A 14,172-nucleotide genomic window follows, 5' to 3' on the forward strand; every position below is an offset into this window, starting at 1 on the left:
TGAAAAATATGTAAATCGTTTGTCATTGAATATTCTCTATTTATATAATTTTTCTAAAAATAACAATTAGCCGAAAATAGTTAAAGAAATTGCAGTGTAAAACATAAAATGCAGATCAACGACGATTATAATTCATATTATTGTTGATGATCGTAAACAGAATACGATATATAATAATATGTTTCGCAATTATGCGGTAAATTGATAACGACAGGCATACGTGTTTTTCTCTTTTTATCATATAATTGACATACTCGGTTCAACGTAGAGCAAGTGAAACGAGTGTAATGAACGCGGCCAAGTCCTCGACCGAGCAATCGCGATTCATCAACAGGCCGACCCGAGCGACCCGGAGTGTTGATCGGGATTAAACGGATTAATTCATTTGTGCCAACCGCCGCGGCAAAGCGAGGCCCGCGAGCAATCAAGTATGTTCATTGAATTAGCTCGAGAGAAGGGAAAACACGCCGTTACATCGCGTTAATTGCAGTCGCAAAACACGTAACGCTTTTCTGCAGGTACAACTGCAAGGTATAATACCAAACAAAACAATAACAATATTGTACGGATACATATTTAACTGCAGCAATAGATTGGAAAAAGGTAATTTGTTACATTCTCGACTAGATATATAAATATTTTGTAAAAAATTATGCACGATATATAATTATATATGTTGAATGCAGATGCAGTGGCTAGCCTTAGTGATTTGCCTTTACGCTGGAGTAGCCAGTGCACGTACAGAGGAGGACCAGCAGACGTCGAGTGCAAGTGGAGTCTCGAATTCTCTTCCAGAACAGTGTTTTTACAGACATCCGGTAGACTGTCTGACCTCGGATTCAAGATGTCCCTGTAAGAGGATCACTCTTGCGAATGTACCTGAGGGAAATGCCGCGCTTTGCTGTAATACAGATCAACAAAGTCTAGAAGATGGTCTCTCTTGCATAGGTAAAAATTGTAATGCAAGAATTCTTTCTTTTAATTTATCCAACAGTATATATACTCAAGTATTTTCGCTACTGTATCTTAGGATTTCAACATTCAAACATAAGTTATGTTCACATACGTAACGCGACGTTGGATGTATTTAATGTAAGTGAAGTTCGTTGGAGGATGCTGAAATCTCTGGCCATAACCGATGGAAAGATTAATCGACTGCGGGGGCAATTTCGCATGATGACGCCCATACAATGTCTGAATCTCTCGAATAATGAGCTGCGCGAGGTAGAGAATAATTCGCTGACACGTTTGGTGCAACTCACTACGTTGGATCTGTCTTATAATAAACTCACTTACCTTCCAGCTTTAAATACAATGAATGGCCGAGAATTCTGGTTAGACATCTCTGGTAAACAAGCTGCTGTTCAATATTGTTTTCTTAATTAAACATATACTTATTAACATTTTTTTTTCCTATAGGAACGAATAAACTTTCGTGTCACGACGTATATCATTATATCAATAAAACTGGCGAAAAGCAAATCACATTTAATCGCGAGAACGAGACAGTGTGTTCCTCCATGGCAACGTGGCATTGGTTTAACACCACTGAACAAGTGCCTCTTTCGCAGGTTCTTTATCTCAGTTTGGTATGTTTTAACAGATGTAACATCTCTTATATAAAATTTTATACACAAGATACAATTAGAATTAATCTTGACTTTTAGTTGCAAACAGAATGTCCGAAAGGTGATACCTGGCAATGTCAGTGTGATATTAGAAGACTAGACATTATCGAAGGTAAACCACCTACACACGCTGTAAGTGTAGATTGCAGTGGAATGCAGCTGACGGAGCTACCCGAAAAATTACCGCAAAACACTATAGCCCTGAATATTTCTTATAATAATGTATGCGCGACATGTTAGATAAGATTCTACATTATTTATCACGTATGAACTTTATAATGCAAATTTTCTCTGAATTTTTCTTTTAGATTACAGTTTTAGATGATCTCAGTACTAATCCATGTTACGAAGATCTGCGAGAGTTTTATGCGGATTATAATAATATCTCGTCGATAAATAAATTGGAAGGTTCTAAATTTCTGGACAATTATGCTATCTTGAGTTTACGATACAATAAAATTAAAGTAGTAAGTAAAATCAGTAAATAAAGAAATATATATTTAATTCTTCGATGATATCCAATGCATTAACATATCTTAACTATAATATGTTTAGCTGCCAACATACATATTAAGTCCAAGCGCACATCATAAAAACTTTTTGAGCTCGAGAAATTTGGTCAGATTAGGAGGCAACAAGTTGCATTGTGATTGTAATACTGCTAAACATTTAAAGGTATAACGTACAAACGTATGTTTATAAAAAAAACAGATAAGTATAAGATATAATATTAAAGAATTTTTTTTTACTTTTTGTTTCAGGCGTGGTTACAAACGCGGATATTGGACTCCGATGAAGTAATGTGCGAAAATGTAAAGGAAAAAGTTGTAGATCTAGAACCATCGAAAATGTGCGTGTATCCGGGAGATTGGACGGACTATATATATTATATTATCGCTACCGAAGTGATACTTTTAATAGGCTTGATTGCCAAAGTGTCTTACGACTACTGGGTGTTCAAAACGGCAGGATATCTTCCATGGCCAGCGAATAAAATGCCAAAATTGCCATGCGATTGGTTATTCGAAACATAGATTGCATAAGTAGGTATAATGAGAATTCCTAACATGCAATGAAACTGTGCAATAAAAATATACAGTTAGGATACATTAAAAGTGCCTTTGTAATATCTCTGGATTTTCTATCAAATGTCCAGCACTTAGACAATATTTTCTAGTTCTTCTAGAACGGAATTTCAAAGTAATCTCTGTACATATGCCATGACAAATATTTTAGAAAATTCATATTATTGTTAAAACATTATATGATTGTTAAGGAATGTGTTATATATAATTTTATAAACAATTATAGATTTATATATAAATTTTATATGTAAGTATTGATACAATAAATTATTTACAAACAATTTCTAAGTCTTTTGTATGTAGATCTTTTTAAAAAATATTTTATTTTTTATAAAAAGATTCTATTACACTTATTTCACATTTTAAAAACGAATATCATATTTACACTTACATTTCCTTCTCCAACTCTGACTTCTTTTCGATGCATGATTTTCGTTTATGTCGTTTATACGTAGGGACGGTTAATATTTTTTCACGTGTGGGTGCCGTACGCTCGAGCTTACGTCGTTCCTTCTTACTGTGCTTCTTCATGGCTAACATGTAATCCGGTACGTCGCATCCGGAGGCTCGCAAAACCGCCGCAATACTAAGAAACGAGAAAACGTTTTATATTATTTAAACATATATATAAATATATAGGTATATATAGAAAGAAGAGTCAATATATACCTCCGTAAATTCACCGTATCTTGTTGAGTGAAAAACGTTACTGCCTTTCCCTTGTGACCGGCGCGACCGGTACGACCTGTAACGAAAAACGTAAGATGTTTAAGTAAAAAATAGCTCGACAGATCAGCGCCACTCTGTTTCTTTGAACGTACTCTTGGAATATGAAAATACTATGGTGCAATGGTATCTTAATGGATGGTAATGTCCATTCTTTACATTCATCGTGTTATATTTATCTCCATTCTACACGAGAGCATGACCTTTTTCTATTGTTAGCAACATACAATAATAGCTTACACAATACCAAAAGAGAAGAAAGGCTACTATTTCTAGCTGAGTATTTTAACAATAAGAAGGGAGGAAAAGAAGAATGGCTAAAAGCAGTTGTCAAAGGAATAGAACAGCTCTATTTTGTGGGTTTATTGATAAGACCAATACATACCTATTCTGTGAATGTAAGAGATGGCGGACGGGGGAAAATCATAATTTATAACAAGATTTACGCCTTTAAAATCTATACCTCTGCCCATTAATTCTGTGCAGATCAAAACCCAAATCTTTCCTTCTCTAAAGCAACGCACAGTATTGTCTCGCTAGAGGAATATAATGATTAATGTACAATTAGATAGGTTGCGCGAAATAATCTTTTTTTTTATCATACCTGTGTCATTGTTCTGTCAGCGTGAATAACATCCACATTAATTCCGTCATATATAAGCTCATTAAAAAGTTCTTGAGCCCTCTCTTTGCTCTGTACAAATACTAAGACCGGTGGTGATATACCCTTTATTGATAATTAAAAACGCGTTTACAATCACAATATTCAAAAAAAGTAATAAAACATTCCAAATAAATTATCCTACCTTCTGAATAATGTTTCTAAATTCCACTAATTTACCTCTTTCGCTTCCAACAAAAAGAAGCTTCTGATCTACCAAATCTGCAGCTGCATTTCTGTATAAAATAAAAAGAAAACATAATTATTTATAGTTTCCATGATTATTACAAAATTTATCAAGACACACAAACACATACCTTTGTCCAACTGTTACTGTTATAAGACCCTTCATATTACGACGGCACCACTTTGACACTGCTGGAGTATTTGTCGCACTGAACATACTGCAACGTAAATTTGTACTAACACAGGCCTTTGTAATCTCTTCTAATTGCTCCCTAAAACCACGTATTCCTTCCTCGAAAAGTTTATCAGCTTCGTCCACAATCAACCATTCAACACTGTAAAAAGAATAAGAATATTATTATGAATATTAAGTGATTTTTATCTATATATATATATATATATATATATATATATATATATATTGTAATTATAAAAAACATACTTATTTAATGAAATAGCTGGAGGATCTTGATTTAAGAGAAATACTAATCGCTTTGGTGTAGTAATTAAAATATCTGGAACAGAAATAATAAATTTAATAAGATTTCTATATTAAAATTTTTACATTGGCTAACTCACCAAACTTTTGTGAGCTTGAAGGCCCATATTTGGTAAGAGCCTGATTCACTTTACTAATTATATGAATTCTAAAGTCACAGCCATCACTCAATTTCAAACATTCCCTGTAAGTCTGTTTAGCTAACTCCCTTGTAGGATTTAGAATAACAGCGCGAAAGCCCTTTTTTTGTGGTTCTCGTAAACTATGAATGATTGGTAACAAAAATGCTGCAGTTTTCCCTGATCCTGTCGGAGCACAAGCCAGTATCTGTCTACCCTGTCATTGAAAAAAAACTTGTTAAAACAATATGTGTTAAAAATATTTTAATTACATAACTTATTATAGAAATTCACTTACCTCTAACATAATTGGTATTGCTTGCATCTGTATTGGTGTTGGATACAAGTATCCACTGTTTTTCATATTATTTAACAAATTTTCTGACACTTGGTAGTTAATTTTTAATTCATTAAATTCTAATATTAATTTAGGTACATGACTGCCTGTGACTGAAATACGATTCATGTTTCTCAGATGATTTATCTGAAAAATTAAAGATATTTTAGATATGTTAAAAAATATTTTTTTTACATTTACATTAGGACTATTACTTCCACAAGATTAGAAAGAATTCAAATTTCCAAAATTAACTCCAAATCTTCTAAGTTTAAAGTATTTAGGAACTTTACACAAAGCATCAAAAATTTGAATTATGAAAAGTAACAGCTGTAATTTGTAATTTCACTATAGAATACCACATACCTTTTCTTGTTCCAGTTTTAACATCTTGTCAGCAGTTGCGACTTTTTTACGTTTTTTAACTGGAACACTTCCATCTTTTGGTACGCATAGTCCATTTAGCAATGTTATTTCATTAACATCTTCGTTCTCATATTTTCTTTTTGCTTTGCTTTCTGTAGGCTCTAATACTTCGTCTTTTATTTTCTCAACTGTATTATTTATTTTGACTTCATTTTTACTTGGTTTCACAATCTAACAAAATATTATCGTGATATTAAACGAGCACATGAAAAACATATCTTTTAAGGATTGAATAATTGATTACCTGAAATCTTTCTGCATCTTTTCGAAAGCGTTTTACATCAAATTTAACACCGACTGCAAGCTTTTTGAAAAGATCGTGAGCATCCATAATGTTATTATATAAAAATTATTTGCAAAATTAAGTCACATGGACCACGTGTAAATTCGCGTGCTTGCAGAACAATCGGGAACAACAAGCAAAGTTGGCATATATTCAAATAATTAACATCAGATGTATTTGAGGTTAGAAAATATGTAGGTAAGGAAGGAAGTGCGAAAAAGGGACATCTACTAGAATTGATGAGAAACTAACAAATTAAAATGGTCGATAAAAAGATATGTCGATAATGAAGAAAGAAAGATGGCGAAAGAATTTATATATTTTTGAAAGTGTTGATTTTTTATTGAGAGTAGAAGCATGTTATTAATTCTGCTATTTTTAAGATTATTTTTTTCAATGAAGCCTCGTACAAAACATTTCAATTTCTTTTTTTTTATAAAAAACTGTTTTCTTTTAAATTGTATTTTATATATGTTATCCTTAAAGGTGATAATAGAGAGAACGTCTTTCATATAAGGTCCCATGGTGTAATGGTTAGCACTCTGGACTTTGAATCCAGCGATCCGAGTTCAAATCTCGGTGGGACCTGATTGAAATTTTATTTTTTTTCATTTTCTAATAATTAATATTTTCTTTTAATACTCGCTTATAAAGGTAAATATATCGATATTGAAATGTGTAGTTCGTATGTGTAATAAGTTCTGTTAAAACATGGAGATGCAGTTTCATACATTTCACATTATTATCTTTGTCCCTAACCTAATCTTAACCTAACTTGTATCTCCTTTTTACTTGCTCGTTGCGAATAGTTGCTGCTAATACAAAGACAATATAAAGTTTATGTAAATCACGTGTTAAAATATTTTTGAGAATTCAGTTAATTGCGAGTTGGAAGTGATGGCTGAACAGAGCGACTCCGTGGTAGTCATCAAGGCGAAGCCTGTTCGCAAAGTTTTCAAAGCTCCCACGAGAGTCAGCAAAATTCCCGAGGAACTTTTAAACGATCCTTTACTGAATTCTGCCATAGCCGCTTTACCTACGAATTATAATTTTGAGATACACAAGACGATATGGAGAATCAGAGAAGCCAAGGCAAAGCGAGTAGTTCTCCAAATGCCAGAAGGTCTTCTGATGTATGCTACAACCATAGCTGACATCATTGAAGACTTTACTGAAGCAGAAACTGTTATTATGGCCGATGTCACTTACGGTATAATTGAATGAATCAATCCAATGCTTTCAGTATTTTATAATATCCTTTTATTATAGGAGCATGCTGTGTAGATGATTATACGACACGAGCATTGGATGCAGACTTTCTGGTCCACTATGGACACTCGTGTCTTATACCAGTAGATCAGACTGCTGGTATCAAAGTACTTTATGTATTTGTTAATATCAAAATTGACATTTCGCATTGCGTGGATTGCTTGAAAGTAACTCTACCAATTACCACAAAGATAGCATTAGTTAGTACAATACAGTTTGCTACAACAGTACAAGCGGTAGCAGCAGAATTGAGAAGAGAAGGATATGAAATCTCAGTGCCACAAAGCAAGCCACTTAGTCCTGGAGAAGTACAATACATTCTTTAATATATTTAATCATTAATATGATACAATAGATAAATAGACAACGGCTTTTAAAGATTTTAGGATGTACAGCACCACAGGTTCGCTGTGCTGATGCAGTGATGTACATAGGGGATGGTCGCTTCCATTTAGAGGCTGTTATGATTGCTAATCCTAAGCTAAGATCATTCAAGTATGATCCATATGCGAAGAAATTAACCGAAGAGTTTTATGATCACGAAAGAATGTTGAAGACTAGGCACGAGGCGATACAACGTGCTATCAAAACCGACAAATATGCATTAGTGCTTAGCACTCTAGGCAGACAGGGCAGTCCTCGTGTATTGAAAACTCTGCAAAATAGAATTGAGGCTTTAGGAAAGGAGAACGTCGTGATATTACTGTCGGAAATATTCCCGGATAAAATCAAGCTATTCAAAGACGTTGACGCTTTCATACAAGTACGATCTCTCATGAGATAAACATCAGTTTCAAAAATTTATTCGTCTTCCTCTTTCTTTATTAGTATTTTTACATTTAATTTATTTTATATTATTATATTTAATTTATGAGAAGTTGTAGGAAAATATTGAAATTAAAAATATATATACATATTTGGAGGAAATATATAACTTCAAAAAGAGCTAAAAAAAGAAAATATTTGATCGAGTTATAGTTAATATATAATTCAAAAAATTTATGTATGTTAAACTATATCAATAAATTTTATTCAAGATTGCGTGTCCACGATTGAGCATTGACTGGGGTGTCGCGTTTGAGAAACCATTTCTCACACCCTACGAAGGCGCTGTCGCTCTTAGAATGGCAGAGTTCGACAAGGATAGACCTTATCCCATGGATTTCTACGCTACGATCAGCCTTGGACCGTGGACTGCTAATCACAAAGAATCTGAATTGGAAAAAACTGATGCTTGTTGTGGTAAATGTAAAGTGGACAAATAAAGAAGTTGTAAATATGCAATTCAAATTCGTTATGAAATCGTCAACCTATTAAATTAAATATAAATATTTTTCCTTGTCCTATCATGATTACTCAGTTTGCCTTTTTTAATAAGTTGCTCAATTTGCTTTTTAATAATTTTTCATTAGATATTGATATAAATTTGAGCAGGTGCATTTGAAGTCTGTCTATATTAAACCCCCGTCATCCCTAAGTTGTTGCTAGCGGAGCGATAATGGGTAGATAGGAGGGTCCGCGTGGGCGAATTACGTCATACGCCCACCTGTAGCCCGCTCACACATAGATACTGGAATATAAAGGGTGTGCAAAGCGTAACACTTATTTGTATTCATTTTTTCCATTCGCTTTTTATTATTTGAAAAACAAACGTTAGATGTAAATTGAACATATTTAGTTAGAATATTGATTATTCCAACTTGTTTACAGAACACCTCGACAAGAAATACTTCGTGTAAAAAGTTGTATGGAAAAATAGATGTGAATAGCTAAGTTATAATTAATTTGTATAAATTAAAGCATTCAATCAGAAAGTATTTCTTTGAATATCGAAATATTTGTTACTTTGTATTATTAGAGAATATAGTGTACGATAAAACAATGAATACATGATATATCGAATACATGATGAGATTACTGATGTAGATAAAAGAAAAGAGCACAGAGTACATGATAAAATATCGGGGGTGGAAGGCGGCGCCGGCCGCACCCCGACGTCGCAACGTCAGTCGTTGTTCCAGCGTGGCTCAACAAGTACACGCGGTGCTTAGTACACGGTTTGAAATTTTGGAAAATCTATGACGTGACTTGTCATACAGTTATTCGATGTCAAAATGTATTAAATCGATGAAATATACAGCACGAATTGTGAAAATACGATCATAGGTCATTTTTAACATCGATTAGTCAACGATCTGATCAATATTGGTAAGAAGTAACAGAAAATGTCAAGCATCAATTCTATATCTTCAATTTGTTAATATATTTTTATTTTGATTCTCTTTTTGCTTACAATTTGGAGACAAATATAAAAAGGTATATAGATATAGAAGGATATGTGTCCTTGGCGGAAAAATATTTTTACAAAAAAGTAGCTCTACTGAAAAAAATCACGTCATAAAGTTATACAACGAAATCATGCAATTAAGATAAGTAAATCACGTAACAGATTATTCCAAATCAGTAAGTGATTTTTTTCAGTAGGGAAAACTACACAGAAAAACTACATAGATTGAAACTATGGCGAATTTTTCTCATAATTTTTATACGAATTGGAACATTTTTCAGAATTACTCAGAAATATTCGGAAAGTTTACGTCTTCTCTCAGAATTTGTTTACACAAGTGAATTCTGAAATATTTTGAACTTTCTCATCCCATAATTTTTAAAAAATATTTTTAAATTTTTTTAGATTTTATAACATTTCGTCAGAAATTATACTTACAAAAAATCTTAGAAATCTTACTATATTTTATAATTAAGGTATATGAAAAATTCTGAAAAAAGATGTAGATTTTCTGAGAGATGTTCCAATTCGTATAAAAAATGTTAGAAAGTTATAAAGTTATATAGAAATTCTGAAAAATTATATGAAAAATTCTGAGAAAAATTTCCACCAGGGAAGATCTTAGAAATTTTTAATTTTTCATAGATATTTATAGCGAAGAATATTCATAAGATTTATTTAAGAACAAAGGATTTCTTAGTTAAAAAAATAAGACTCTACGTCCCATTACAAATAATATCTATGAAAAACTGAAAATTTCTAAGATCTTGTTTCACTCTATGTTATAGTTTTTCGTAAAAACTTTTACGCCAGAGTTTGAAGATGAGAAGAGGAATCTGTTTTAAAATTGTGACCGATGAAATTTAATTATTGCTTCATTAGAAGGAAGGAATATACTATGCGGTCTAAAGTGACAAATGAGAATACTTGGGCTACAGAATCGAAACAGAGAAGTAAGAACCTGCGACGAACGACAAGAAAAACGGAATCTTCGGGATTGTCGAAACCTTCCAAAGGAAATACAGCATGGGAGAGAACTCTCAGGAGGCTGGAAAGTAATGAACGCGAGCGTATGCGAATGCACTGTATGAACGATGCGTTTCAGGTGCATACAAAGCTACTGTTATACATTATATCTAAAATATAAAACTAATAGAATATTAACAAATATTTGTTTTTGATATTTTTTGAAAAAATCTTTTTCTAATCATATACACAATATATATAATGTTTTCATTTTTGTAAGAATTCATTTTAATGAATTTGTCTTTATAGTCCTTACGCGAAGTGATCCCGCATGTTACCAAAGAAAAACGACTCTCAAAAATGGAGACATTAACACTGGCTAAAAATTATATAGTGGCTCTTACGGACGTAATCTGCGCTATGAGAAGCGAGGAGCGGTCAGAGGATCAGCAAAGCAGCAGCTCTGAACGTCAAGATTCGTTGAACAACGAACAACGTTTGGAATCGACTACTGTTTGTGTAAACATTCCTGTTGCCTCCAGATCCTGCGGTTCGGAGACTCAACATTTTTATCAAAACAAACATTCGCGATGGGAGAAAGATCAGGATAATATTACAGGCCTCTGAAAAGTTACGGCGCTAAACGATACTGGGATGAATGACAAATTGAAATTTCTTTAACGGCATTTCGACTAGTCTTCTTTTCTTTAATCGTGCATATATTTACGCCTTAAAAAACTCCAATATTCGTACACATTTGTGCAAGTCTTATTAAAATTAACAATGTATCTTATGACTGATGTAAGTAATCTAAGAAAATACTAACTGTTTGTGCCAAAGAAAGATAGTATTCATCGCAGAAACGAAAATAATATAATAGAGAATATTATATTATAGATATTGATAGTAATATTATAACATTTGATTTCATATAGAACATTATATTATATTAGTTTTCGATAATAAATAATGTAAAGAAATAATTATTTAAAGAAATGTTATATATTAATGTATCAATGTTCGTATATGATATGTGATGAAGAGATTTAACAAATTACATAAATTTTCGTACGTTTTTGCAAATAACAAATGGGTTACAAAACTATAAAATCTTATTACTTATTTGTGTTATAAATCATTTTGTAAGAAGTTTATATTTTTTTATATATTTTTATCCTTTATTATAAGTTTATGTGATATGTATTATTAAGGTATATACAATGACAAATGAGCTAATTGTAATAAATAATTATATATTTATTATACATATAAAGTATATGTGTTATAATATATAAATTCAGATGAATAAATTAAATTATATATTTGAGAAAACTTTGGATTCAAGTTTTATATTAATAATCTTCTATATTCCTTTTATGGAGATACGATATTGTATTTTTCAATACTTCATTGCAATGATACAATTATTTTATCTTTTATATCAAGCCTATCCAAAACTCGATAAGCCGAAATGCTTCCATCTCTCCGTCGTCTTAATAGAGCGAGGTGAAGCATAAATAACAATGGGGAGATAGACGCCAGAATATTTTATATTTAATGTACAAATTACGTCAGCCTATCACCGAATGAAATAGGCTGTGTCGTCAAATCTTGTAAATTGACTAGCACCGCTGTTTTTGTTTCCGAAAATTTCGGAATACATACCAATCGTACTGCATGCTCTTCATCAACTATATATAATATACATGAATTATTTCGTTATGAACAAAAATTGATAAACCAGATAAAAAAAAATTCCTGTAACTAATTTACCTGTAACTAATTTTGTATCATATTCATCCATGTTTCCAGCGAAATATATATCTGGCCATTCGTTGATAACGAATGGATCATTTTTGAAAAACGGATAAATTGGAAGCGTGTCGGGACCGGTTGGAGTATAATGCCTCCAGATCAATGTACGCTCCAGCCATTCCAACGAAGATAGCGGGGATAATCCAGCGATTTTCATAATATCCATGATTGGTTCGCCGCAAGAACCAGCTACGACACGACCTCCAATATTAGCGATCCAAGGATTAGTCGCACCATGCAAGCTTTTAAACCTGTATTACATCTAAACTGTATTGTCTAAAGAAAGTTTGAAGCAAAGCTTAAATGTATCCTGACTGTTACCTGACTGATTTTTCTAAAGTACATGGATGAAAAGGCTGCTGAGGCATGCTATAATTGCAAGTGGGATCAAACTCTCCTGGCATCAGGACAACACAACAATAATTGAGAATATTGCTGAGAAAAGCATCAAGCTTATGCATTGCCATTACATCTTCTTTGATTTTAAGCTGGTCGTGTGATTTGATTTCATGATAACCTTTGTGGCTGTATATTTTTGTAGAACTACGAATGGAGTTTCCTATACAATTATTTATACATGATTTAATATCGCTAGTCAGAAAATATGGACGGTTCAGTATTCGTACCAGCGATAATGACTTTAGCAATTGTAGCTTCTTCTTTTTGAACATTGGTACATCCTACCATTCCGGTTATCCATTCTGAAAGTAAATCTAAGCTGAACTTGTCTGTGTTATTAACTAGATCTAATCCAGATATTAGCAGAATTTTTCCATCTTCTACCAATGAGCTGCTTACACTGGAAGGCTTCAGATAGTATCCTGGAAAACACCAATCCTCTACCTAAAAGCAAAGTTCAACATGAGCAAGCTGGAATCCTGTCTATAACCATAATTATGTAAATATATACCAAAAATGTTCCATTTTCTAATTCATGTCCAAGTACCGCACAGACGAGCCCTGTGACTACTTCCTGTATATCCATGTGATTTCCTACTAATTTTACACGTAATGTTTCATCCTCCAAAAATAATTGGTCGTCAATTGATGCATAATTATTACTCAGTTGAGCTTCCAGCTGAAGCTCCTTGCTGAGGTCGCGTAAAAGGGAAGGTTTCAGCCTCTGATCTTTATAAAGTACCCCTATTAGAATATAAGACTTTTCTGAGCTTTCCAAACTCAGGCGTGAAACTTCTACATGTTGATAGTCGGCTACAACATATATAAATTGTAAATAAGGTACATAGAAACAAATTCTGAGTGTATAAACGTGGCTTACTCCATTTCAGTTTCGCTCTGTGTAATGTGTCTTCCCGCAAATCATTCAGCCTCGCTGTATATATATTGAGAGAATTATCGTTGTATCTTCTTTCTGTTAATTTAAACCTGCCGAGGTCTTTGAAGGAGACAATTTTCCGATCGTATTCGCTGGAATCGTCGACCTCCATTCCAACTTTAATTCGTTTCTAAAAATTTTCAAAGTCACGTACAATAAAATGGAAACGTATTAGAGACAATTGTAAAAAAAAAAGAATGTTTGGAGGAGTATACCTATTATTATATTGCCTTTCATTGTTTTTCACGTGAAAAAGCATCCGCGTTTTAAAAGAAACATGATCACGATATCATTGTGCGCTACAAAGTGTAGAAAGTGTCATTCAATCTCATCCATAATAAAGTAGCGAACCTCAAGAAGAAGGAATACTTCTTATCTTCATAAAAAATGGAATTTCGATTTGCAAAAATAATACGTGAGAAATTCGCGAGCGTGGCGACAACAACATTTCATATCTTTGGTGGAAATTTTTCTCAGGATTTTTATACGAACTGGAATAATTTCAGAAGTATTTTCAGAGATACTGGGAAAGTCTACAACTTTTCTTAG

At 32.8% G+C, this 14,172-nt stretch overlaps 5 protein-coding genes and 1 non-coding gene across 12 annotated transcripts; 4 read left to right on the top strand and 2 right to left on the bottom strand.

The window, feature by feature from the left end:
* Positions 1-31: 31 nt before the first annotated feature.
* Positions 32-2,994, top strand: hfw (leucine-rich repeat domain-containing protein hfw). 2 transcript variants are annotated; one of them, XM_011063762.2, is made up of 8 exons: positions 32-603; positions 687-948; positions 1,031-1,348; positions 1,420-1,589; positions 1,668-1,850; positions 1,937-2,095; positions 2,184-2,303; positions 2,390-2,994. In XM_011063762.2, the coding sequence occupies exons 2-8, from the start codon at positions 687-689 to the stop codon at positions 2,660-2,662; spliced, it is 1,485 nt and encodes a 494-aa protein (XP_011062064.1). In that variant the 5' UTR covers positions 32-603; the 3' UTR covers positions 2,663-2,994. The 2 variants fall into 2 exon arrangements, with proteins under 2 accessions (XP_011062064.1, XP_087271715.1); XM_087415589.1 differs by lacking the exon at positions 32-603 and having other exon boundaries at positions 681-948.
* Positions 2,995-6,147, bottom strand: ais (DExD-box helicase 52). The gene is made up of 11 exons (XM_011063763.2): positions 5,912-6,147; positions 5,608-5,838; positions 5,203-5,388; positions 4,866-5,121; positions 4,729-4,801; positions 4,418-4,621; positions 4,246-4,336; positions 4,044-4,166; positions 3,825-3,975; positions 3,383-3,458; positions 2,995-3,299 (listed from the first exon to the last, which is right to left on the bottom strand). The coding sequence occupies exons 1-11, from the start codon at positions 5,996-5,998 to the stop codon at positions 3,101-3,103; spliced, it is 1,677 nt and encodes a 558-aa protein (XP_011062065.1). The 5' UTR covers positions 5,999-6,147; the 3' UTR covers positions 2,995-3,100.
* A 305-nt stretch (positions 6,148-6,452) lies between these two features.
* Dph1 (diphthamide biosynthesis 1) lies at positions 6,453-8,503 on the top strand. 4 transcript variants are annotated; one of them, XM_011063765.2, is made up of 5 exons: positions 6,453-6,604; positions 6,760-7,160; positions 7,220-7,527; positions 7,599-7,982; positions 8,257-8,503. In XM_011063765.2, the coding sequence occupies exons 2-5, from the start codon at positions 6,848-6,850 to the stop codon at positions 8,482-8,484; spliced, it is 1,233 nt and encodes a 410-aa protein (XP_011062067.1). In that variant the 5' UTR covers positions 6,453-6,604; positions 6,760-6,847; the 3' UTR covers positions 8,485-8,503. The 4 variants fall into 4 exon arrangements, with proteins under 4 accessions (XP_011062067.1, XP_087271951.1, XP_011062068.1 ...); XM_087415825.1 differs by having other exon boundaries at positions 6,821-7,160; XM_011063766.2 differs by having other exon boundaries at positions 6,828-7,160.
* TRNAQ-UUG (transfer RNA glutamine (anticodon UUG)) lies at positions 6,467-6,538 on the top strand. The gene has a single exon. It is a non-coding gene; the product is annotated as a tRNA-Gln (tRNA).
* Positions 8,504-9,174: 671 nt separating the features above from the next.
* LOC105150585 (uncharacterized) lies at positions 9,175-11,804 on the top strand. Of its 2 annotated transcripts, XM_011063767.2 has the most exons (4): positions 9,175-9,427; positions 9,522-9,535; positions 10,389-10,611; positions 10,782-11,804. In XM_011063767.2, the coding sequence occupies exons 3-4, from the start codon at positions 10,405-10,407 to the stop codon at positions 11,097-11,099; spliced, it is 525 nt and encodes a 174-aa protein (XP_011062069.1). In that variant the 5' UTR covers positions 9,175-9,427; positions 9,522-9,535; positions 10,389-10,404; the 3' UTR covers positions 11,100-11,804. The 2 variants fall into 2 exon arrangements, with proteins under 2 accessions (XP_011062069.1, XP_087271957.1); XM_087415831.1 differs by having other exon boundaries at positions 9,175-9,535.
* LOC105150587 (DNA polymerase delta subunit 2) lies at positions 11,709-14,157 on the bottom strand. Of its 2 annotated transcripts, none has more exons than XM_011063769.2 (7): positions 13,839-14,157; positions 13,567-13,753; positions 13,198-13,499; positions 12,914-13,130; positions 12,609-12,846; positions 12,246-12,538; positions 11,709-12,163 (listed from the first exon to the last, which is right to left on the bottom strand). In XM_011063769.2, exons 2-7 carry the CDS (start codon positions 13,733-13,735, stop codon positions 12,039-12,041), a joined length of 1,344 nt encoding a protein of 447 aa, XP_011062071.1. In that variant the 5' UTR covers positions 13,736-13,753; positions 13,839-14,157; the 3' UTR covers positions 11,709-12,038. The 2 variants fall into 2 exon arrangements, 1 of the variants encoding a protein (XP_011062071.1); XR_015548230.1 differs by having other exon boundaries at positions 12,007-12,163; positions 12,246-12,476.
* Positions 14,158-14,172: the final 15 nt, after the last annotated feature.

This window comes from Acromyrmex echinatior, chromosome 18, assembly GCF_024713525.1.
Source record: "Acromyrmex echinatior isolate Ae372 chromosome 18, ASM2471352v2, whole genome shotgun sequence".
Lineage (NCBI taxonomy): Eukaryota > Metazoa > Arthropoda > Insecta > Hymenoptera > Formicidae > Acromyrmex > Acromyrmex echinatior.

Coding starts and splice junctions, on each gene's coding strand:
- hfw (XM_087415589.1), top strand. CDS start 681: ATGCAGATGCAGTGGCTAGCCTTAGTGATTTGCCTTTACGCTGGAGTA. Junction 949..1,030: donor AGATGGTCTCTCTTGCATAG/GTAAAAATTGTA, acceptor ACTGTATCTTAG/GATTTCAACATTCAAACATA. Junction 1,590..1,667: donor AGGTTCTTTATCTCAGTTTG/GTATGTTTTAAC, acceptor CTTGACTTTTAG/TTGCAAACAGAATGTCCGAA.
- ais (XM_011063763.2), bottom strand. CDS start 5,998: ATGGATGCTCACGATCTTTTCAAAAAGCTTGCAGTCGGTGTTAAATTT. Junction 4,802..4,865: donor TTCAAGCTCACAAAAGTTTG/GTGAGTTAGCCA, acceptor TTTCTGTTCCAG/ATATTTTAATTACTACACCA. Junction 4,337..4,417: donor ACAGTAACAGTTGGACAAAG/GTATGTGTTTGT, acceptor TATTTTATACAG/AAATGCAGCTGCAGATTTGG.
- Dph1 (XM_011063765.2), top strand. CDS start 6,848: ATGGCTGAACAGAGCGACTCCGTGGTAGTCATCAAGGCGAAGCCTGTT. Junction 7,161..7,219: donor TATGGCCGATGTCACTTACG/GTATAATTGAAT, acceptor CTTTTATTATAG/GAGCATGCTGTGTAGATGAT. Junction 7,528..7,598: donor AGCCACTTAGTCCTGGAGAA/GTACAATACATT, acceptor CGGCTTTTAAAG/ATTTTAGGATGTACAGCACC.
- LOC105150585 (XM_087415831.1), top strand. CDS start 10,405: ATGCGGTCTAAAGTGACAAATGAGAATACTTGGGCTACAGAATCGAAA. Junction 10,612..10,781: donor GTATGAACGATGCGTTTCAG/GTGCATACAAAG, acceptor TTGTCTTTATAG/TCCTTACGCGAAGTGATCCC.
- LOC105150587 (XM_011063769.2), bottom strand. CDS start 13,735: ATGGAGGTCGACGATTCCAGCGAATACGATCGGAAAATTGTCTCCTTC. Junction 13,131..13,197: donor TAGAAAATGGAACATTTTTG/GTATATATTTAC, acceptor CTTTGCTTTTAG/GTAGAGGATTGGTGTTTTCC. Junction 12,847..12,913: donor TGCTAAAGTCATTATCGCTG/GTACGAATACTG, acceptor ATAATTGTATAG/GAAACTCCATTCGTAGTTCT.